Source organism: Chelonia mydas, chromosome 15 (genome assembly GCF_015237465.2).
Source record: "Chelonia mydas isolate rCheMyd1 chromosome 15, rCheMyd1.pri.v2, whole genome shotgun sequence".
Taxonomy (NCBI): domain Eukaryota; kingdom Metazoa; phylum Chordata; order Testudines; family Cheloniidae; genus Chelonia; species Chelonia mydas.
In genome coordinates, this window is record NC_057856.1 from 27218099 (window position 1) to 27241897 (window position 23799).

The following is a 23799-nucleotide window of genomic DNA, read 5'->3' on the forward strand; positions in this document are numbered from 1 at the left end:
CACAGGGACCTCTCCCACGCATCCCTGCCTTGGGTTCTAGAATCCTGCTCTCCCCACTGTTTCCCTCCATACAGATGAGCCACTGCTTCTCTGCGGCTGTCAGCGACCTCCCTGTGGGGGCGCAGGGGAGGCTCACTTCCGCCCTCCCAGGTCAGTGTTCTTGGGGAAGTTCTGTGCCTCGCCCTGAATTATGCCTGGATTTGATTTGATAAATTTTTTTTTTTTTTTTTTTTACTTCCCCATATGGGTGATCCGAGAAACAGACCATGCAGGATATTCCGTGGGATTTCAAAATCTTTTGCGAGAGACACTGGCTTTGGCTTCACAGAAGCCACAGCAAGAGCGGGGAAGGTGCAGACAGAACATAATGCCAGTTTAAACCCATTTGGGGACAGTAAAGTTATTTCTGCAGAGCTATCGGCAGATCCTTTCTGATCATCCAATTACAGTGCTCTTCTCTTGCACATCAAAGAGCTGCCGTTTTCAGAAGGGCTGCGATTAACTGTCACTTCATTTTGTACTGAAAGCGGTTTCCACACCAGATCACTAGTAACAGCTAGTTCAGACTGATCTCTTTCCCCCACTCCCTCCGTGACTCTGGAGTTACCCTGAAAGCACAATTTTTGGCTTTTTTAATGCTAATATAATTGCAGAATAGGCTGTTACTCTGGACCATATTCTGCATGCAGGAGTTCCCTTGATGTTGGGGGAGACTCGTGTACAAAATGTGGGTGGAAGACGGTGGATGTGCGTGGATCTCACTTATAGCAGCGTAATTTTAGATTAAGTCTACTGAAGTCATCAGAGTTGCTCCGGACTGACACAGGCATAACTGAGAATCTGGACGCCAGATTACAGAGCTTTGCTGTACGGACTTTGTATTAGCAGATGCGCGTATAAAGACACACCAGATGTGTTCGACACCAACCCTGAGGAGCTTGTAGAGAATCGTTTACTCTACCCAAAGAGCTTTATTGTATGCTCTTGAAATAGGCTTAAATTCAATAGCCTTTAGTTGTCAACCTATGAGTAACTTGAGCTCTGGTCCTCAAACACCCCTCCTTCTGCCATTTTTGGTCATCTGCCCCTCTGTGGAGATCCAGCATCTGGATCGTAGGAGAGATGTGTGGAACTGGGACAGAACAGAGCAGGGGGTAGCGAGGCTGCAAGGACCTGATTGAGGCTTGGTTTCACCATAGGTCTCACTAGCCTTGATCTCCAAGAATGATTTAGAAGAGGGAGCGAATAGCACATTAATGAAAAGTGGGAGGCGTTACAACTCCCAGTGGGTGCAGGGAAGTAATACAGATTAGATTGGGCAAAAAGCCACTAGGCAATGCCAGTTCTGCAGTACCAGGTGTATAACAGCAGGTGGACCTGTGAGCACCCTTACGTTCCTGTTGACTTCAGTAGTAGCTCTGGGGGATCAGCACCACATCTGGGCTCTGTAGGGCTTTTGCATCATTTCTACAACCTGGGGTGACCCATGTTTTATGAAGATGCAAGGAAGTATGTTCAGCTCCCACCAAAGGCACCAAGTGCATGCAGCATCACGTGCCCCTTGGAGATGATGCTCACAGTGAAATCACAGACCAGACAGGATCGATATTCGCAGGTCTAAGGATGCCCCTGGAGGATTATTCTGGTTTTAAGGAGAGGTTGGAGAGGCATTAAACTTATAAATATATTATTATTTAAGCAAAGATTCATTGTAGTCTTTGAGTTTAGTTTATATGGCGCCAGTGTTTTGCTCTGTCATATTTTATGGTTATCGCTCTAGGTGAATTAAATTGAATGACTGTACAGTGCTGTCTGCATCCAGTTAGTTTTTGTTAAATAGAAAGTTTACTATAAGGCCACAATCAAGTAGTTTTGGTTTAAAAAAAAAAAGTGTTTTTTTAAAGTGTGTGGGGTTTACAAAAATTAATGTGTATAGACATTTTTTTCCTATAAAATTTACACACAGATGTGCGAACTGTCTCATGTTTTATTGGAAACCCAAACACAACACTGCTGTGTTAGCTTGTGAGATTCAAAAGTGAAACTGCTAGACGGGGACTAAAGGCTTCCTGAATCTAGAATCACAGAAATGTGAGGCTGGAATGGACCTTGAGAAGTCGTCATGTCCAGCCCCCTGCGCTGAGGCAGAGCCAAGTAAACCTAGATCATCCCTAACAGGGGTTTGTCGAGCCTGTTCCTACAAACCTCCAGTGATGGGGATTCCGCAACCTCCTTAACGACCCTTATAGTTAGAAAGTTTTTCTTTAATATCTAACCTAAATCTTCCTTGCTGCAGATTAAGCCCATTACTACTTGTCCTGCCTTCAGATAATCAGTCTCATTATAACAGCTCTTAACATATTTGAAGACTATCAGGTCCCCCCTTCAGTCTCCTTTTTACAAACATTGTCATTTTTTTTAACCTTTCCTCATATGGTAGGTTGTCGAAACCTCTTATAATGTTTGTTGCTCTCCTCTGGTCTTCCTTCAATTTGTCCACATCTTTCCTAAAGCGTGGTGCCCAGAACAGCACACAGAACTCCAACTGGGGCTCATGCTTGCTGAGTAGAGCCAGAGAATTACCTCCCATGTCTTACATATGACCCTCCTGTTAATACATATCATAATGACATTAGCCTTTTTCACAGCTGCATCCCATTGTTGACTCATATTCAATTTGTGATCCACTAAACCTCCACATCCTTTTCAGCTGCACTACTGACTAGCCAGTTCTTCCCCATTTTGTAGTTGTGCAGTTGATTTTTTTTCCTTCCTAAGTGAAGTACTTTATACTTGTCTTTATTGAATTTTGTCTTGTTGAATTCAGACCAATGCTCCAATTTGTCAAGGTTGGTTTGAATTCTAATCCTGTCCTCCAAAGTGTTTGCAACCTCTCCCAGCTTGGAGTCGTCTACAAATTTTATAAGCATACTCTCCACTCCATTATCCAAGTTGTTAATGAAAATATTGACTAGTCATGGGCCCAGGACTGACCCCTGGGGACCCCACTAGGTACACCCTCCCAGTTTGACAGTGAATCACCGATAACTACTCGCAGTACAGACTTTCAACCAGTTGTGTATCCACTTACAGCAATTTCATCCAGATTATATTTCCCTAAATTATGTAGGAGAATGTCATGTAGGACAGTGTCTGAAGCCTTGCTAAAAACAAGATGCTGCTTCCTCCCTATCCACTAGGCCAGTTACCCTGTCAAAGAAGGAAATGAGGTTGGTTTGGTGAGATTTGTTCTTGACAAATCCATGCTGGCTATTCCTTATTATCCTGTTATCCTCTAGGTGGTTACAAATTGATTGTTTAATAATTTGTTCCAATAACTTTGCAGGTATTGAAGTTAGGTTGACTCGTCTGTTGTTCTCTGGGTCCTCTTTGTTCCCACTATTTAAATATAGATATTATGTTTCCCCTTCTCCAGTCCTCTGGGACCTCACATGTCCTCCATGAATTCTCAGTCAAAGATAATTGCTAATGGTTCCGAGATTGCTTCAGGTAGTTCCTTAAGTACCCTAGGACAAATTTCATAAGACCCTGCTGACTTGAATATATTTAACTTATCTAAATATTCTTTCTTATTCTTTTCCTATTTTGGCTTGCGTTCCTTCCCCCTTGTTAATATTGTGTTGAGTATCTGGTTACCATAACCTTTTAGTCTAGTGAAGAAAGACATAACAAGAACCGATAACTGGAAGTTAAAGCCAGACAAATTCAAATGAGAAATAAGGCACAAACTTTTACCAGTGAGGGTGATTACCCATTGGAACAAAGAGCCAGGGGGAGTGATGGATGCTTTTGCTGTCTTCACATCAAGACTGGATGCCTTTCTGCAAGATATGCTTTAGTCAAGCACAAGTTATTGGGCTCACCACTGGGGTAACTGGGTGTAATTGTGTGGCTTATGTTGTCCCAGAGGTCAGATTAGATGATGTAATGGTCCCTCCTAGCCTTAGTCTGTGAATCAACAGAAAATGTTTGCATTCCAGGTGGAATGTTCCAGGTGGAATGTAAACGAACCTCATAGCGTGTGCAAAGCAAGTTTTAAAAAGCTCCTGTTGTAAGATCTTGAGAGGGTTTTATCACAAGGCCTTTGTTTTTAATATGATTTTTATCTTTGTCTTTTTAGGAAAAAACACAGATGCATGTTGATCTGCAAAAAAAGTCTGTGCTGATTTGGGCTGATATAACTGTATTTGACTGGATAGCAGGTAGTCAATTCTTTTGTTTGTTGCTAAGCTTGTAGGCTAGCAGGTACACTAACTTTTCAGCCTTACAGTTTATGGCCAGATCCCCAGCCGGTGTAAAAGAGCCTAGCTTCTTTGGAGTCTGGGGAACTGTGTTGATTTACCCCAGCTGCGGGGTCTGGGCCACATGCATTGCTGAGATGGGATTTGAAATGAAGTCCGTGTTTGTCCAGATATCTGGCCCAGAATAGCACAGACAGTATTTTCGCTTTAGAAAATGTGAATCCTAGAAGGTGCTGAGAGCTTTCCATTGCCACTGAAGTTAATGGGACTCAGAACCACCCAGGAAGCCCCTTCTGAGATGTGTGGAAGAACAGAAGAGAAGGAAATTCTGCTTGCTGTGTAAGGGAGGAAAGTGCTGCTTTGAGTAAAAGAGTAACTTCAAATGCAGCTCATTCCTAGCGTTGTCAGAAATGCGATCTAAGCCCTGAAATGGGAATGTCTGTGACTTTCATTATATATTTTTTTAAGTACGACTTCTGTCTGGTGCTGTAGTAACCTCAGTTCATTAATTAGGGCCAAATTCTGACTCTAGTTACACCAGTGCAACCATGCTGATTCTCCCCCAGTTTCACACTCCATAGTGGGCTTGCTGCAGGCGGAGCAGTGCAGGAGCAGAGTCGGCTTGCCGAATGCCATTTCAGGTATGTAACTGTGCAAGCAGAATTGCCTCCTTAGTTATTTGCTTTGTTTTTGTTTTAACAAGAAATAATTGGTAAATGCAGCCTAATTCAAGGTCAAGGTGCTCAGATTTTCCTGAGAAGCCAGACTTGAAGCAATGAAAAATGTAGGTGGATAGCATGTCTTTTTAAAAATATACTTTACACTGAGCCATGTCAATCTTGCGATTTTTAAAACAGGGAAGTGAAATATTTGCCAATTAAGCCCTACTGATTTAATTCAATGTCTTTGATCACGTTTGTTATAGGGGGGAGAAAACCCCATCTCTCGCTTCCTCTTTTAAATAACGGCACCTTTTAGCTGTCTGCTGCTCCCACTGTGCAGCACTGAATTCAGAGTCATTTTAAAATAAGGCCTAGACATCTGAAAGCTGAAGCTGAGCAGACGCTGGTAATGTATTCACAGTCATGACACAGAGTGGCAGCATGTCATGAACTATATTCTCCGGGGACCAATGGGTCTGGGATATTGGCTTTAACCCACAAAGGCTCCAGTCAGAGCGTAAATTCATCAGGCTTCCAATATTGCTCTTGGACTACTGAATAATTTACAGTTTCAGGGCCCAGCCAGGTTCAGGTCATTGGGGTTCATGGGTTAATAACAGGTTTGGTTTTTGTTGTCAGCAGCTGCCTTGATAACATATGAAAGAATCCTATTCTGTTGATTAGATTTTGAAATGGATCAATTTTTAATCAGCAGAACATCTGACTCACTCAATAAGAGTAGCATTGTGGAGACAGGATGGAGGTTCTCTTTATTTACAGGATTGTTTGTTTTTAGTAATACGCAAATACTCAGCATGGCCGCGGTCCTCCCTCCTCCCCAAAATAGACTGGCTGGATTTATTGTCAGACTTGAATCATATATTTGATTCATTGACTGATTAGTTAGTAAATCCATGGATCTGTTTAAGAGATAAGAGTACGCGCTAACAGTTTGATTTAGTTATCCATTGTTATTGATGGAAAAACATTTACTTCCTAACGAGGAAATTTTGCTTAATGGAATAATGAAAAAATGCCAATAGAATGGTGTTTGGGGGGACATTGGCAAGCTGGTAACGGGGTTCTGAAAAAGTCCCCTCCAGTCGGATTGGGAAACTCCACTAGAAACCTTGGTACACCAACAGGGATGCTGTTAGTCAGGTTGCAACTATCGGGTGGACAGAGCATCAGATGGTATCTGCATTTCAAAGTCTGCCACACTTGAGGGTCTTGCCACACTGCTATGATCCTATGGATGATACCAAAGTCTGAGGATAACTCTGTAGAGAGGCCATGATCTAGCCCTGGTCTTTATCCAACTAGGGTGGTAGCCCTGGCACAGAAACGGCAGCGCCTTTGCTCCCATTCATGCAACTAAACCAGCCACGTGGAGGTGTTGTACGTACAATGTCCTCGTTCTGCAACATGGTAAAATCACTGCAAAGTCTTCTGGGGCAGATGGGCTTGTGTCCCCAAATCATGCTAGGGCCTCGGGGAAGCTTGTTTCACCACAAGGAGCTGATGAGATTTAAATGTTGTTCAAGCCCATCTACACCTTGGCCTCCAGCGCTGTCCATGGGATGGTGTTGTCCCGTCTGCTTAGAAAGGACTATCGCTGCTGTGTCAGCACGACGATTTTCTTGCCCTACCAAACGGCAGTGCCAGGAAAGTGTCCGGTGGATCCACACGAGTGGCTTGTGTTTATTGCTCACTGATTGTATTTGATGTGAGGACGAGACAACAATCCAGATTTCACCGGCTTCAGGGTCTCTTCCAATGACCTCTGATGGGTTTTGCTCCCATTAGGTGACTCCCCCCCCCCCACCCCTCCGCAATGTTGACGAATTTGACCCCCACGCAGCCCTGCCCCTCTTCTGTCTTCCTGCAGTGTGGGACAGCTTCTCTGGGAAATATACATCAAACAGAGAAGGGGTGGGGATTTCTGGTGATAAGAGATCATGGGATTTCTCTTGGGCGAATCTGAGTCTTGCAGGCAGTCGCCATGTGCAGGGAGCTGCACGGGTGGGATCAGTGGATTCCTGGGCTGGGGAAGGGATTCCACATTCTCCTTGCTCCCTGGGGAGAGGACAGAAAGCACTGCACGTGGCAAATGCTTGTCGTGATGTGGAAGCTGTTCACAGCCTGCGATGCAAGAGTCTGTATAAGAACCCGAATAGGACAAGACTCTCCAAGCCCCCTGTTTGTGCTGTGTTGTTGGGGGGCGGCTTCCTTCTCCCAACTGCTGTATGACTGTTGGATCTGCTGGTAAGCTGTTGGGGCCAGGAGCTCTCTGCCCATTCACACCCGCTGTCTGAGTGTCTAGCCCCAAACACCCATGATTCTCTCAGATCTGTTGGCTGTCTTCAGTATTGCTGGGCACAAGATATTGCTGACCTGCCTTGCACAGATAGACAGGGGCACTCTTGAGTGTCTTTGCTCCTTTCTTCATCAGGAAGCTTTTTTTATGAGCAGCTTATGATTTTCCCATATTCATTTGTTGTTGGCAATAATTTGCTGACTCTTTTCCGTGAGTAATCGTTGGGCTATGGATCGTTTGAGAGAGGTGTTGGTATTAAAAACACATGCAGTGCTGGTTCGTTTTGATTGGCTGCATAGGTTACATGGGGATTGTTTCTGTTCCCCGCGGGATGAGCACAACACCTAGCTTGTGTGTTCGCTTTTATACAGTTCAGAATTCGTGCTTGCTGACTATCAGCTGCTTCCACAAACTTTCCCGCTAAACACATGTGCCCTATTTGTGGAAAGTGATCACACAAGGGGCACCAACCCTTCCGAAACCAGTTTAGGGTCAGATCCTCAGCTGATGTATAAATGATAGAAGCACCGTGCTGATTAACATCAGCTGAGGATCTGGCCTTAATTTTTAAATTCAATTGAAGACTGGCAACTAATTCTTCCAGCCATAATGGTAATGGTGGCTCTGTGGTCTAGCTGGTAAGAGCATTAAAGGCAAGGGGAGCGATTCCACTGACGAGTCCATAATGTAATGGTGATGGGTCTTTAGACCAATTCTGTGCATGAGCAAAGGCAAAGTTTCAGAAGGGAACAGCTTGCCCAGTTCTGTTGTTCTTTTTAATATTAAAAGAGCCAAGTTTTCTTAATACATTAAAAAGATCTATTTGGGGGTGGGAGTGGGATTGTGCTGTTTATGTTTTAAGAGCACAAAACGGCAACCAAAATCATCATTTCAACCTTGCATCCTAACAGCCATATATATTCCTTTTGTAAAGACATCTATAAAGTACATCTCCTCTTACGTGGAGTCTTGGATGTCAGATTTTGGCCTGAAGCTAGCTTGAAAGCTTGAGTTAATAGAACTCCTTGAAAAGTAAGGCCCCCCCCCCACCCCCTTTTTTTTTTTAAATAACGGAAAAGGTAAGAGTCTCATAAATATGGTGCTGCTGTATTAAAGATTACTTTGTGGTTGCTCATTGAGTGCTGACAGATCAGTTGGGAAGGCCTTTTGCTGGCAGATATTGATGATGATAAGAAGCCAGTCTGAATAGTAATTTGCATAGTTTTGCCCTCAAGTGCATTGTAATTTTACTTTTAAAACTCATTGCCTTCTGACAATCTCCTTACCCTAAATAAATATTTTCCCTCGCACCTGGATCAATTAAGATCCCAGTTACGTGCGGGCTTGCTGTTGGCTATATCTTCCGCCGTGGTGGTTTTAACATTTGCATCTTATTTAAAAATGCTCGCAAGTGTTCACTTCCCCCGAATGTGGGAGAACATGCAGAAGTGGGTCTCAGAACTGGTTCCAGATGTGTGGAATATATAGCAGCACAGCCATCATGCAACCTGTTAGACCACTTCTTCCAAACAGGATTTCAACCTGACACTTGTCTTAGCGAGTGCTTTAAAATGACAACAGCCAAACGGAACAAGCTTCTGGCTATTATGGAAATAGGAAGCAGCAAGCACTCTCAGGGAGTGAATGGCCTAATTTAATTACTGCTTTAGTGTATTTTAATGCTTACTATTTATATTTTTGGTAACTTGATTACATGGCATTTTAAACACCTGTGAATGTTTTTTAAACCTCTCTGTGCAGTGGGTTGTTTGCAGTGTACTGAAAAACTCCACTACCAGCATGAATATGAACGTTCCTGTGAGATCTCCTATGCTTCAGTCACCTTGCGTAATGAAGGTAGGAAAGCCTTGTGACATGGAAACAGAGGCACAGAGATGGTAAATGACGTGCAGTGGGTCACACAACAGGGGTGTGATCTGCAAGGACTCAGGAACTCACTATCAGGGCCTTTGCATGATCTAGCTACATGTCTGTAACAGACTTGAGAACAGAAGTCACTGTGCTACCTTGGTGACGGCACTGGGCTGGGATTCAGAAGACCTGGGTTCTATTCCTGGCTGTGCCACTGATTTGCTGTGTGACACTGGTCACCTTGAGGTTCTGTGACTCAGTTTCCCCATCTGTGAAAAGGGGACAATAATACTGACCTTCCTCTGTAACCTGCTTTGAGAGCCACTGACGAAGAGCTAAGCCTCATTGTTATTTCATTTATTTACTTGGCATTTCTGTGGCGCTCATCTCTGTATCACTGGAGTGCCGGGACCCTGCAATGCTACCTCCTGATCTCGGCTGCTTCCCAATGACTCGGAGCAAGCCGCCCAGGGCCTGACCTGGTGCTGCTGCTGCTGAAGCTGCAGCTAGATGGGGGGGGCCTCACCACCCAGCGCTGCCACCCTGGCACCTTCCACAGCTTGGCATTCCCTGGGCAGGAATACACACAGGAGCTCACCATGATCCAACGTATTTCCTCCACCTCTGCTGAGCTTTCCCACTTGTTGCTTTATAGCCAGAAAGCCAAGGTTAAGGCTGCATTGCAGCTAGGGCATAGCACCCTCCTGTGGGGGAGCAGGTGTGCTGCCCGGGATCCTTCCAGGGCATCAGAGAGAACTTTAACAAGTATCTTTGGTGAAGACTGCAGGGCCAGCTAAATAATTTCAGCAGCACAGAAGGAAAACGCCACCCCCATCCCCCGCACGCTTGTTTTTAAAGAGAAATTGTATTTGGTCTTGGCCTTTCTGCACACTGTAGAGCCTGTTTTTGTGTCTTTTGGCTCCAGTGATCTACGCTTCAGTGATTCCTAATATGTATGTTATCCAGAACGGTACCTGCTGTTCCGGGCAGAACTGCTGAGCTTTTCCCCTCTGAATTCAGCCAGCAGGTTGCTTGGTCTCTGTCATGCAGGGGTAAAGCCGCCGCCGATTGTATCTGCGTTATGATGGCTGCATCTTGAGAAGGCTTACTCAAAAAACAAAAAATGTTCACAGAACAGGAGAAAGAGAACGTCTTCCCAGAGCCGCCCTGACAAACATGAGTGCCTTCCCCGGTCTGCTAGAGTTCTGTAAAGAAGATACAATTCCAGATGGGATTAGGGTAAATACTAGCCATTCTCCTTGGTGGGATGTGCTGCTCAAGGATCATCTTTGCATTTAAAAGGAAATCAACAAGGCAATAGTGCTTTATGCTTACAGAGCATCTTCTGTCTGAAGGTCCGAAGCACTTAATGGACAGGTGAATTAAGCATCACTGCTACAACCCTATGAAGTAGGGAAGTGTTGTTATCCCCATTGTACTCGGGGGAAACTGAGGCACGAGGCAGGTAAATGACTTGCCATGCATCACCTAATAAGGGCCTGCAGATCACATCACCGCTCGGTTTCCTTGGCTGTCAAATGGGGACAACACATAAGGGCTGATTAATCTTTGTAAAGTGCTTTGAGATCCTTGGGTAAGAGGTGCAGCGTAAGAGCGAATTCTTACAGTACTTTGTTTATAAATGGTTAGCCACCATATGTTAGTCCTGGGGTGAAGCTGTTGCCCCTGCACACTGAAGGCAGATAACGCCGGACGTTACGTTCTGATGTGTCTAGTGGAGTGACAGACAAAAGCAGTGGTTTGGAAAAGATTTGCAGTAGGCTAAGTGGAAAGCTCCTGTATAGAGCAATATAGTGCCCAATGTTATTACAGTAACATAAGCCCAAGGGCTCTCTTATATAACCTGGAAGTAACACTGCAGGAAATCGGCAGTTTGCTAATAGCCACAGTAATAGCTTATAGACTCTTGCTCCTGTCAGCAGGAACAGACGATATATCAGTTTCTGTTAAAAACATTAGCAGCATCAGAAGGTTAAATATGCATATTATATCATCCCTGGCGGTTTTATTTTCATGAGAGCAATGGATGGCATAAGTTCATGACTTTAAAATTAAGTTTATTTCAGTGATGGAAAATGTGCTTACCTCCTCGACATCTCCGAGTTATTTTCAGAGATTAGTTAAAAGAAAAAACATTTTTGTAAAGAGGAGAGGGCTGGCGGCCCTGATTTTTTAGTAACAAGTGCTTAGGAAGTATTGATTGAGATAATCAGCATTTAGTGTCTTTTGTAATTTAATGAGGAACTGTCCAGTTTATGCTTCATAAAGGCAGTTGGCGGCTCTGTGGCTGTAAGGAACTTTGCAGGTGCTGGTGAATGGGAGAGCTTTCAAAATGAAGAATCCGATTGTAGGTGTTTCAAGGGGAAAATACCAATCAGGTGCCTTCCTCAGCCTGCCGTACAGACATAATGCACATGTGGTGAAGAGTCCAAACTCGGGCAGCTGTGGGGTCCTGCTTTATTCGCTAAGGAAACAATGAGACACAGTGAAGATCAGCTGAGACTTTCTCTTTTCTACGATTCCTCCCTCAGAATTGCTCAGCCCACACCCTTGATCCTCTTTCCCCCAGGAAATCTCTCACTGCTTTTATAGCCAGGTGGGAATGAGTTACTTGCCTCTAGCTTCGACCTCTTTCAGCAAGATAACATCTGCTAATGATGTGTTCCGGTCAAATGCTGTCAGCTACTTGGGTCTGACCTATACTAAAAAGTTAGGTTGACTCAACTACGTCATTTGAAGTGTAAAAAATCCACACCCCAGGAGATATATTTAAGTTGACCTAATCCCCAGTTTAGTCAGCACTAGGTTGATGGAGGAATTCTTCTGTCGACATAGCTACAACCTCTCAGGGTTACTCATGCTGACCGGAGAACCCTTCTGTCCCCACACCAGCATGGGTACTAGCTACACTGAAGTGCTGTAGCAGCAGCTGTCTGTAGCATTTCAAGTCTAGACAAGCCCTTATTCAGCTTATCCATCCCTCTCAAAGTTCAGGACTGTTCCCAGCAGTGTTATCCCGCATTGTCAACCCCAAGCATTCAAAATTCATGAGTCAGCCCCCAAAAATCACAAGGTTAAATTAAAAATAATGAGATTTAAAAAAATACTCAAATGTGCATTCTTTGTGCTCTGGTTTCTGAGCCTTCAGGTCACACATGGGTCCCATTTTGAAGCTTTTCTGTGCTGCGATGAGGGCTAGACACTTATTTTATTTGTACTGAGATCTGAAACGTTCAGTCACCTGAGTCCTGGGGTTGGGGCTTGAAGAAGTAACGCTGAATATTGCGAGAGTCACAATAAAATCCATGAGAATTGGCAACGCTGGGTCTCAGTGGTGGGGGAGCTCCCGCATATCTGTCTGCACCGCTCCCTTGACTGCAGCGGACCCATTTCTTCTTATGCTAGCATTGAATTTGGCCCTACGTGTACACTTAAACCTGGGGTTGGCCAGTGTTTTGTTGCCCAGGCTGAAAAACATTCCCTGCCCCCCAAAGACACATGGAAACCACCCCCTCCCCCAAACCGGAGTTTGCCACCCCTGCATTTTGGCATCCAGGGCAGCCACCTCGATCGCTCGCTGCTGCTTAGGCCTAACATCTCAGAAGATTTTTGATGCCTTAGATTTTGCGTGCCCAACTTGTCCCACTGTTGCCTGGTTTTATTGCAGGGTATTAAACGCTCCCAATTCCAGTCGCAGCCAAAGGGACGATAGGGCATCCCAACACCTTGCTGGATTCTCTTCTGTTCTCCGGTTCTTATACTGCGGCCGTCCCCATGGTATCCGAGCGCCTGGCGTTTGGTTGGGCTTTTAATAGCCAAATTCATTCCTGGTGTAACTCCACTGCAGGCCCTCAAGCCCCTTCTCGGCAGACAGGCTTCGAAAAGCAACCAGACTGGTCTGGCCTACTGGTGTAAATAGGCCAAGGTTGCTGTGTTTCCAGACTAGTTCTGCTTTTAGGCATGTTGTACCAACAAACCTTGCCTAATGGTTCCCCTCCCCCCTCCCCCCCCCGTGCAATGCCCAATAAAATGACTGATGATCTGACTGGGGGTTTGACACAACATGTCCTCAGATGTGATATGAAAGGCTCTCACTTTTTGAAGTGCTGCTGGTTACCGAAAGGCAATCTTCTCCCTGCTTTCTTCTTCACGTGAGTCAGCCCACTGACTTCACTGGGAATACTCGAAATCTCTGCAAGCCTCTCCAGGGTCAAGTTCCGCTTACCTTAAAGCGCAAACTACTGTGATGTGGATACAGAAATGCAATCTTTACATGGGCCTTTTGTGCTTGTCTCTTCTTCTGACTAGCTGAGTGCTACAGCCTTGCCCCAGGGCTCCGTTGCACAGGGATCTGTTCTAGTATTGGTGGTCACTGGGAGTGCGTTTGTAGAAGGTTTGGGAATAAAAATTGGCTTTGATTACCCAGGAGTTTGAAGCTCTAGCTCATAGTCATGTATCTTTTCTAAGCAACATTTTGCAGGACCAGAAGCTCTAGTGAAAGCTGCAGATGGATTTGCAGCCTAACGTCTAGTACAAACCTCAGTTTTCAGTTGCTCTTAACTTTCTCTGAAGCTCTTTGATGGTTTGAGAACAATACCCTTATCAGATTTGGAGTTAGTTGACTTGGGGCAATAGACATTTAACTCAAAAAATAGCTGCATATGAGAACTTGAAGCTAACCTCCAGTTAATTCTGATTGTTATAAAAGGAGTCCTCTTTAGGTCTATTCACAGTTTTATTTTCTAATTAATTTACGTTTGATTTGTTTCGTTCGTTTCATTTCTCCATACCAGCTGTGGCATTCTGAAACTTATCAGCTCTCAAAATTGCTGAAGTAAAAAATAGCACTTTGTCATTCTCCACTTCGCTTCCTTCTTGAGTCAGGATCCAACACAGTGAGCCGGGTTCTGTTCTGGATCATGCATCATCACAGACTTAACTGACTTCCAGCGGTGGGGCTGGATTTCAATATCGGTTGTACATTTGCAACCCGTTAAAGCCCAGGGGGTCTCTCTGTTGCAGCTGAGGGTTATTTCTGGCTTGTAAATTCTTACAGCTTGACCTGTAGAGCCCATGTTGAGATCTGAAGACTGGCAGCTAACAAACAGGTCGTTTTACTTGTAAAGTTAGCTAAATTCAGTCGAGAGTTATTGAGACACAATAAGCATGGAGGGTGTTTTTTTGTTTTGTTTTTGTTTTTGTTTTTTAACAGCCGCACTTTCAGAGTAGAAACCCATTTTGATTTGCAGTGTCCTATGGTATTTGTATGGAATAGCTTCACTCAAAAAGATGTTTCAGAAAGACCCTCAACTTCATGAGAGAGACAAATGGAGAGCTTGTTGTGTATAGTCAATTTCACGGTTTCCCCTTTACAATCGGTCACTTCCTTGTTGAAAAGGCTCTTGTAAACCTCAACAGGCGAGTAGAAAGACCCTTCCATTTTCAGAAAGTTTGTTATTTTAAGAGCCAGCCTTATTATTTAAAGGAGTCTCTGTAATTTTTTCTTTTTTTGAAGTTTGTCAATTTTAAAAACCATTCCAGTTGCCAGTGTCCCTTTTTAAACAAAAATCTGACTAAAAAGCACACCCTGGTGGTGGGGTCCTGGCTCTACGGATAGTTAGTATACCCGGGCCAAAGCTTTTCTCTGTGTTATGTGGGTTTGTACCTGAAATTTCCAAGCAACTGTGCAAATCTTGCACTCCCCCACGGTGCGTATTAGTCCACGGGGAATGGAACAGCTCAAGAATTAGGGTGTTGGGGCGTCATGCATGGCTGTGTAATATCTTGTTAGTAGTATCAGATCTGGATGTGAGAATTTCAGGGCAATCCCAGGAAATGGCCTTGCATCATGGGCCCTTTAGAGTAAGATGTCACGCCCCTCTTCCGCTCATGTCAGCTGCAGTCATGTGGATAATTCCCTGTGTGCTACTTTGAAAAGCAGCCAGCCTTGGCTGGAAGATGCAACTCCCTGGGGCCTGATCCTGCAGGATTCTGAGCACCTCCCCCTACTCTCATTGACTTCACTGGGACACCCGGGTGCTCAGCAGCTCTCTTTTGGATCAGGGTTGTGCAGAGAACTGACAGGCAATCCGAGGGGCTGAGATTTTTTTACTGATATAACTGGAGTGGAGCTTTTTGGTGACAGACTTGATAGTGGATAATCCCAGTCTGCCGCTTCTAAAAGCGATAAAGCAGGAGCATTGGTTGCTGAGTTTGTCTGGAGCTGGCTGATCTCAATTACGCTTGTTAATGTTGCCTGATGCACAGCATGGAAAAGTTTTGGCTGCTGCATCTTTTACAAAGAGCCCAGACAATTTGCTAGTGAAATCACCGGCCCTCCAAGTGTTGCCTTTAGTGGGGAATGCCACCTCAGAGTTGTGGTGTTTTGCTTCCCTTCATCTGTGCCGATTTTGCATTGAAAGCTCCCCACCCCCACCTTTTTTTAAAGCAACTACAGTTGATAATTTAGCTTTGGACAAAGCAACCTTAGAGCTTTTATTTCTCAGAGGCCAAACATTGATGTTGTGTGAAATGGGGGCTTTGAGAAGCCTTTGTATGGAACTTAGCTTCCTGAAAAATTTATTTACTGCGACTGTGATCTGCAGGAGTGAATTGATGTTTATCTATAGTAATTCTTGCCAGGAAAAAAAATGCATAACTGCACTTTCTTTGGAAGCCTTGAAGGGGCTTTTAAATAAGTGTCTAATAGTAGGCTCTCAATAGCACACAGCCAGCTTGATAGACAACATACAGTATATTATTACCTATAAGCAGGCTTAATCTTTCTCTCATGTTTTGGAGAATGCTTTATAACCTTATGGCCAAAGAATTCATGATCGCCAGATATCTGAAGCTAAGCAAAATTATACCGGCTGTTGTGAGATCGATAATACTGGGAAACGTGCAAGGCCCTGAACTACCTTTTTGCAGTGTGGGTCCTGACATTAGCAGCGCCATCCGCTTTCCTGGGGTTGGGCAGATCTGCATCTAGCTTGCACGGGGGCCGAGAGCAGGAAACAATTGGATACTTTCTTCCCAGCGTGTGCTTATCCCGGTGATGGAAACCCAGCCCCCCGTTATGACCACCAGCGCTCCTCTTGCAGCCACATGTGCGGATGAGGGTTTGTTTAAAAGCTGTAATTGGGTGCATCTGGGTCTCAGCACCACCTTTATTTCGTTCTTCTCTCCATCTAATCTCCATTGCAGGCGGGCAAAGCCGTCAGCAAGCCATCGAGCTCGGGTACCTGGGAAAAGGCGCATTAGACGGACTGCGCGCATACGGTACTTCCATTGTTCCAGCTGCCGCTCTGAAGAAACACCAGTGTCCCCAGACAACCTTCAGCCTTGTCGCAGAAGGTCTGAGACAATCATAAAATCTGTTGTTGGACAAGCCAGCAATATCGCCCGGGCTGCTTGCATCTCTCTGTTTCCCTTTCATTGCGCTTCCTCCAGCACAGCCCTCTTGTGACGGGTGGGGATTTACGCACCTTCCTGACTCTCCCTGTGGCCAGGCGAACCAGGGTTCACCTGACCCGCATCACCCAAAAACCTCACTCATCCCATATGAAATCATGTTCTTCCTCTTCGTCCCTGAGGTGGGTTACTGGCCCCGAGAATGGCCTGACCTCTGCTGGGTGTGAAGGAAGGACCCCCATTCCATTTGGGTAGTCAAAGTTGGACTGTGTATCCTAACGGTACTGTGTGACGGTGATGCAGAGATAATCGCCTCTCCAAATCCACTACATTTCAGCAGCGGCAGGGCTGCGCTAAGAGGGGGAGTAAAGTCCCTGCAAAATGTGGGAGAGTTTTCCAGCTCAAAGGCCAACTCCCACCAACCCTTTCTCATATGATTTCCCAGTGAAGGGCTCATGTAAAGGCAACTTCCCTCAGAATGTGCAGCATTGCCAACTCTCCCGGCTTTATTGTGAGTCTCGAGGTATTTGGAGGGTTGTTTTTATTTTCATGCCCCAGCTCCTGGAGTCAAGTGATTTCTTAACTTTTCATATTTGTTAATGTAGGTTTCTAGCCCTCACGGCAGCAGAAAAATTTTGAAATTATGATCCAGAGTGACCCTAAAGGGCCAAAAAACCCCAGAAAGCAAACCAGAAGAATTCCAAATTAACTTTTTAGAAACCTCTTGATTTTTAAGCTGATCTCCAGATCTTTGAGGGGCCATACTTATGAATGTTTAACACCAAGGTTAACCATAGTGAATGTAGTTAAGAATTGTTGCCCTGAGGACTCCTAGCTGAGAATATAGCTGCTCAGCACCTTTCGGAATCAGGCCCTTACATTCCACAGAGGATCCTTATTACCCAGAGCAGTTCTGACCTGCATTCTCCCACCCAATTTATTTTAGTGCCACGACTGTAAATCCTGCCTCTTTAGAGAGCACTTGAATCACCTGCAACGATCCTGGGCTGGTGTAGTGTGCTGCGTACTGCAAGGCACACACAGTAACGTGCGGACGGATGCGCTGCATGACAGCGAGATGTAATCTCAAAGTGCAGATAAATGTTATCTTGGGACTTAGTGTAATGTCTAAATTACTCCAACGAGTCTGGTGCAGTTGTTTTTGCTCTTGCATTTGACATCAGATCATCTCACTTTTCTCCTCCTCTTTTGTGTTTTTATTTCCGTGACAAATATTTGTTAAGCGATTTCCTTCGGTGCTGGGTTGTTTTTTTTAATAAAGTCTGTAGTCGAACTAAAATCCAAGCTCCAAATGGAATCCTGGCTCTGGCTGAGGGGGCTGTTTCAAAGGGAAGTGGGAACACGCTGGCTATCCTGGCCTTTGATCGCTAGGGGCCCAACCCAACTGCTGCTGAAGTGAATGGGAGGCTTTTCATTGACGTTAATGGGAGCTGGATCAGACTGAGGGGCTGAATGTGATCTTTGGATTGCCTGCCTGGGGCTTCCATAGATTTATTGACTTAAATGGGAGCTGCCTGCATGCGTCTCAGTGGAGAGGTCTGGCCCCAGGACAGCAGAACCAGGTGAAGCAGGGAGCCAAGTCTGGTCACCTGTGGCTTTCCCTAGCTGGAGCCTGCAAGTGATCATTAATAAATGCCCTTCCGAGTTAAGGGCCTGATCCTGCGAGGTGCTGAGCACCCTCACCCCCCATTGACTTCAGCGTGGGCTAAGGTTGCTCGGCAATTAGCAGATTCCAGGGCTAAGTATCCTATTGGCAGAACATTGAAGCAAGGAGGCAGTGGTAGCGGTGGGCCGTGCAGCACAGGGCATCGCTCTTCCAGGAGCCTTGTACCACACACACCACCTATGAGTCAGGTCTCCGCCAGGCCTTGGGAAAGCCCAGGCCCTTCACCATTTGGGTGCAATGAACCCACCGGGGGTGGATGCCAGGCGTGTGCCTTGGCCTTAGACACAGGTTCTCTGATTGGCGGCCGTGCCTGGCCAGGTCAGAGCGAAAAGAATAAGCCAAGATTTTCACTGATGGGAACTGCTGGCGCTCTGAGCCTGGTGCCCAGCTATGGGACCTTGCGTCCTGTTTCCATTGTGGAAAATCATGGGCATGATGTTTTCCATGACCCTCTCTGAGCTCCTCGTTTGCTCATGCTATATTGTCTCATTTGTATACTGGTAGCTCTGCCCAGAAATCAGGGGATCGCTAGATGGTTGAGAAGTGGCTTCGCAAAAACCAATTTTGCAGAAGTGTCAGCAGAGTGGCTCCGTATCCCTCCCCCGCCCCCCCCCCCCCGCATTCAAGCCACAGCCTATGTAGCACAGTAGGGGCTGGAACACTCTGCAAGCAGAACATTCCTGGGGAGTAAGTTTTGGTAGCCTCCTCTGGCCGCCAGGCAAACTGAGGCAAAGAGAGGGTAAAGTGACTTGTCCGAGGCCACTCAGCAAGTCCATGTCAGAGCCGGGCCTAGAAGTCGGCATTTCCAGGCCTTCGCTTGGTTCCCTCTGGAGCTGGCCTTACATTTAGCCCATTAGTTAGGGGATGTCAAAGACAGGTGATGCCTTCCCCTTTCCCCATGTGCTTTGTCTCTAGCTCCTCTGCCTTGCCTTTCGTTCTTTTGTACGTTTCCAATGCATGCAGAGGCGGGAGAAGTAACTGTAACTAGTTCATTGAAGCTCCAGATAATGGCAAAGATTAATTTTGCTAGAACTAAACTTCTGTTGGTTTTCCCCATTGCCTGGCAATTTTATGTTGGTGTATGGGTGTCAGAACAGATAACGGCAGCACACCGTGCCGCAGAGTTCATGAAATCAGCAGAGACAACCACAAAAACCGAGCAAGCGAGATAGTTAGCTATTAAGAGCTGTTTGCTGGGCCTGCTTCAGGTTGGGAATAGGAAAACACTGGAGTTTATTTTAACTTTAAGGCATCCCAGCGGATTTGTTCATTTCGCTTCCCGAAAGCAACGCGTTAATCTGTTTGAAAAGGAGGATGGAAATGTTTGTTGCCGTGCAAGGAGCATCACTTGGAGCGGGAGTCCCACGGGAGACGAGCTGCTCTCCCCACCTTTTTAGTTTGATTTGTTAACTCGTTAGTCACCGGTTTTGATGGCAGCATCAAAATGAGCTGTAGGACTGAATTTATCTGAGTGCCCCACAATCTTGAATGTATTTATCCTCACAACCCCCGAATAAGTAGAGCGGTGGTATTATCTGTGGCACAGAGAGATGTAGGGAATATAGCAGGGAATTGAACCTTGGTTGCCAGAAGCTTTTTTTTCCTCTCTCCCCCATCTCCTTCCCTCCAATTGACTTCAGTGTGTTTAAGGAATATGCCCACAGGCTTTCTTGTGTGTCATTAACCATTATTAATTGGTCTTTTGTCAATTGTGAAGACCAACGTTCTCCCCACCTTCCCCCTCCTCCTTTTAAAATAAAATTCTAACAGGCTTGGGCCAGACTCTGCTCTGTTACTGTAAAATGGTGTAAATCTGGAGTGATGACATAATGTCAAAGGAGTCGCTCCGATTATGCCATTGTAACTCAGGACAGAGTCTGGTCCCCTGAACGCATCTGTGGACCAAACCTTGAAGTCCTTGTTTAGTTCATAGTCACTCCTTTCTCAAGCAGATCTATACCCCCCCACCCCCGCCGGCCCACACACACACACAAAGTGGCTTTGCTGCCTCGGTAAAGATTATGTGAAATCCATGCCTTGGGCTTTGTCGCTGGGGTTAGGAAACAGGACTCCTGGGTTCCAGGCTCAGCACTGACACGGATTCATTGTGTGACTTCAGGCACATCACCTTGACCAGATTTCCAGATCGAAGTCTGGTCTTTGGCTGTAAAATGGAGCTGATACTTACCTAATACGTGGGGATTCTCTGAAGCATAAGAGACATTTGTCAAAGGCTTTGAGCTCCTTGGAGGACATTGAACAGAACTTAGCTGTCACGTGAAGGGCCAGCCATAGGCTCTGGTGAATGGATTTACCTCTCGTCTCCTGTAAACGCCCCACCCACCCCCATTGTTCATGCTTCGAATGAACAGATTGTTGTGTAGGTTTATCTTGATGTAGGAGATGATTACAAGGTTGTGAATATCGGAGCTTGAAATGGCCCAGGGAGGAGCACTCATGTAAGCTGGAACCAGGCCACTCTGTTTCCTGGTCATCCTCTCCGAAGGCTCCTTTGGGCGGTTCCTTGTAATCCTGGGATAACCACCTTTCATTTGTGAGGCTTTCCTCTCTGATACAGTCGACAGTCATTTTGTATGGTAACACCCATTGTTTCATGTTCCTTGTGTATATAAAGTCTCCCCACTGTGTTTTCCACTGCATGCATCCGATGAAGTGAGCTGTAGCTCACGAAAGCTGATGCTCAAATAAATTTGTTAGCCTCTAAGGTGCCACAAGTCCTCCTTTCCTTTCAGTTGACAGCTTGTTTGCTTGGAGGAAGAGTTCGGCAGGGTCTCTGGGCTATGGTCTATAGAGCCTTCTCTGCTTATTCCAGGAGGGAGTGGTGGGTCTGACTTCTATAGAAGGAGGTCCTGTGTGAGGATCTGTATTGCCCCAGCATTCTGGAATAGCTGCTTTATACCCAGCAGAGGAATGTGTGTATTCCTGGGACTGTCTTGCACATGGGATAGAGGGACTTTCCTGTGGGGCAGGGGAGGTAGAAGACCCTGTAAGAAGTTGGGATGGACTGACTTTGGTGGAGCGAGCCACCTTTTCTGACCCCCTTCCTGGGGCCTCCTTCCATAGAATCACAGGGCTGGAAGGGACCTCGAGAGGTCATCTAGTCCAGTCCCCTGACCTCATGGCAGGACTAAGTATTACCTAGACTGTCCCTGACAGGTGTTTGTCCGTGTGTCCTCCCCAGTTTAGAGCCAATGTCCTGCTCCAACACCAGCCTCTCCTCTCCCGGGAGGAGGCTCTAGCTGAAGATGAATGATATGCCTCACTTTTTCTGCGGGGCGAGAATGTTCCCTCAGGTCTCTGGGTTTTGGCAGGGTAAGTTCTTTGTGTGCAGAGGGATGATCTCATGAGCAGACAGTAACAAAAACCTGCGGTGTGGCAGTGTGAACTTTATACGGAGTCATTGCAAGGGCACCTGGCCAGCCGTGATGAAAAAGCCCAGGGTTTGAGTTGGATCTGAACCTTGCTCACTGATGAGGGGACCTGGCCATGGGGGGAGGTGAGTTATTGTCGCGCTGGACAAAGGACTGTACTGTTCCACTGAACGAGATGGGGTTTCTGACCTCAGCCTTGCCTTTTAATGAGTGAGCTATTGGAAAAGGTCTGGGCACCACTGGCAGCCCTCCTGGAGTTGACTAGTGAAACTTCCAGGATCTGCAATAGCTCTGTGGTTCATATGAGACCCCTAGGATGATAAAGGGTCTCTTGCTCGGTGCAATAAGGATGACTGTCATTCTGTTCTGCACCTCAAATTTAACTCGCTCTTGCTGCTGTTAATTTGGGTGCTAACAGGGTAGAGTTTTTGGAGAGAATGGCACTCTCCAGCCAGAATGCCTGCGAGCCCGGGAGGCGCTTGGGAGACTGGGGAGGAGAGCAGAAGTCAAAGGAATTCCTGGTGGGAAGACCAAACGTTCCCCTAGATTGCAGGGCTTAGCGAGTGACTGTGTCTTATGTATGTGTATGTCCCAGGCTGTGGGCAGTTTGGGGCTAGAGGCGGAGTGGGGCTGGGCGGAGTTGGGTGAGGGGCATGTAGAGCAGGGGGTGTAGTGGAGTTGGAGCTGCGCTGTGGGGTGGTGGAGCTGTGGCTGGGGCCAGAGCTGAGCTGGGGCTGTGGGGAGAGTGGGGCTGGGTGGCACTCCCTCCCTGCGCCCCCCGGAATGTTCTTCTGCCCCACAATTTGGGGACCACTGATATGGAAGGAACAGGGAGATCCCCGAGGGAAGCAGAGTCTCTGGGACGGGGAGGCAGTGGGGAGAAGCTGCTAGGAGAAAGCAGTGTAAGTGAAGCTGTTCAGAGCACAGCAGGGGTCTGGCAGCAGGCTCCAGTGTAGCCCACGGGGGCAGAAGTATTATTATTGAGTCTCTCTCTGGCCTTTCAGCTGGACCTTTCCCTCCCCTGGGAGGGGCCTGAGCTTTTATGTGAGTTGGCTGGAGGGCCAGGCCACAGAACACCCCAAAGGAGACTTGGGATAAGACGCAGGCTGGCAAGGGGCATTGCAGAGCCAAGGAAGTGGCCGCTATGGGGCGCCAGAGATGAGGCACCATCACGCCCTGATGCCCGGGGGTGCTCTCGAGGTGAGGACCCACCCTGACAATATACCACTCTGGATTCAAGTGGCTCGGAAAGAGTTTTTCCCACCAGCTTCACTAGCATTTCCTTTTCTACTGCCAGAGTGCAGCCGTCTCTGGGGTGACAGGCAGCAAGTGTTCAACAGTGCACACGGACGTTACACAGCCGCCTAGGGCAGGGTGGGAATAGTGTCTCCAGTTCACGTTGCTGGAGGAATGTAAATGGGCACAGAGTGATACACCCCTGGTGGAACTGGACTAAAATGCTCACTTCCACACAAAGGGCCATGGGGGCTCTAATGAGCACAGATGATCAGGACCTTGGTTTTACACCTTGGCAATTGGGGTGGTGCCCTCTTTTGACTATGGCATTAGCTCAGTGTTTACTCAGCGGGAGGGGCACCACCACTTGAGTCCTCCGCCCCCCTTCTTGCAGCTCCTTGGCTTTCCTGGGAGACCTCCCATCCGAACAGCTGCCCCGGCTGGGCTTATGAGGCCTGGCAGGGTCCCAGCGCAGGGTGATGGGTTGGATTTTCAGAAGCGCCTGTGGGATTTAGGAGCACGAGTCCTGTGGGCTTAAGTGACTTTTGCTCCTTCTGAAGATCCCACCGGGTACAGTTACCGGCGGGGGTGCAATGAATACGGTGCCCAAAGGGAATGGTTTGGGAAGTCAGAGAGGTACATGTGAAGCTGCACAAAAGGCAACAGGAAGTTAAACAAGGAGCACGTACTCAGTGATACCTTATAGCTGGCCTTGGTTGGAGCCGATGGCTCTGCCAGCTTGTGATGGCAGTATGTACATAAGGATGAAGTGTTCTTGTACAGTTTCTCCAACAGAGTAGGGCACAATCCGGCTTTTCTTTAATCTGTGCCGTGAATGACTTCTGGGTCCAACTGTTTTTCCCCCACTTGAGCAAACAAATTTATTGTGCGCCTGCAAAGAAAATCCCATTTTCTGTTTGTTCTGAGCTCCCATCCG

General features: G+C 46.5%; 1 protein-coding gene across 6 annotated transcripts in view; it reads left to right on the forward strand.

The window, feature by feature from the left end:
• The window catches only part of CUX2 (cut like homeobox 2), a 224729-nt gene that overhangs the window by 25299 nt on the left and 175631 nt on the right, over nucleotides 1-23799 (forward strand). For 2 of the 6 annotated variants that reach the window (XM_043529406.1, XM_043529410.1), the window contains exons 1-3: nucleotides 4191-4223; nucleotides 4795-4903; nucleotides 9003-9098. The exons of 3 other annotated variants lie outside the window; for them this stretch is intronic. In XM_043529406.1, the coding sequence (XP_043385341.1) occupies nucleotides 4892-4903; nucleotides 9003-9098 (108 nt within the window). In that variant the 5' untranslated portion in view covers nucleotides 4191-4223; nucleotides 4795-4891. Of the gene's footprint in view, nucleotides 1-4190; nucleotides 4224-4794; nucleotides 4904-9002; nucleotides 9099-23799 lie in introns of those variants that run through there. One more of the 6 variants, XM_043529408.1, reaches the window with a different exon arrangement.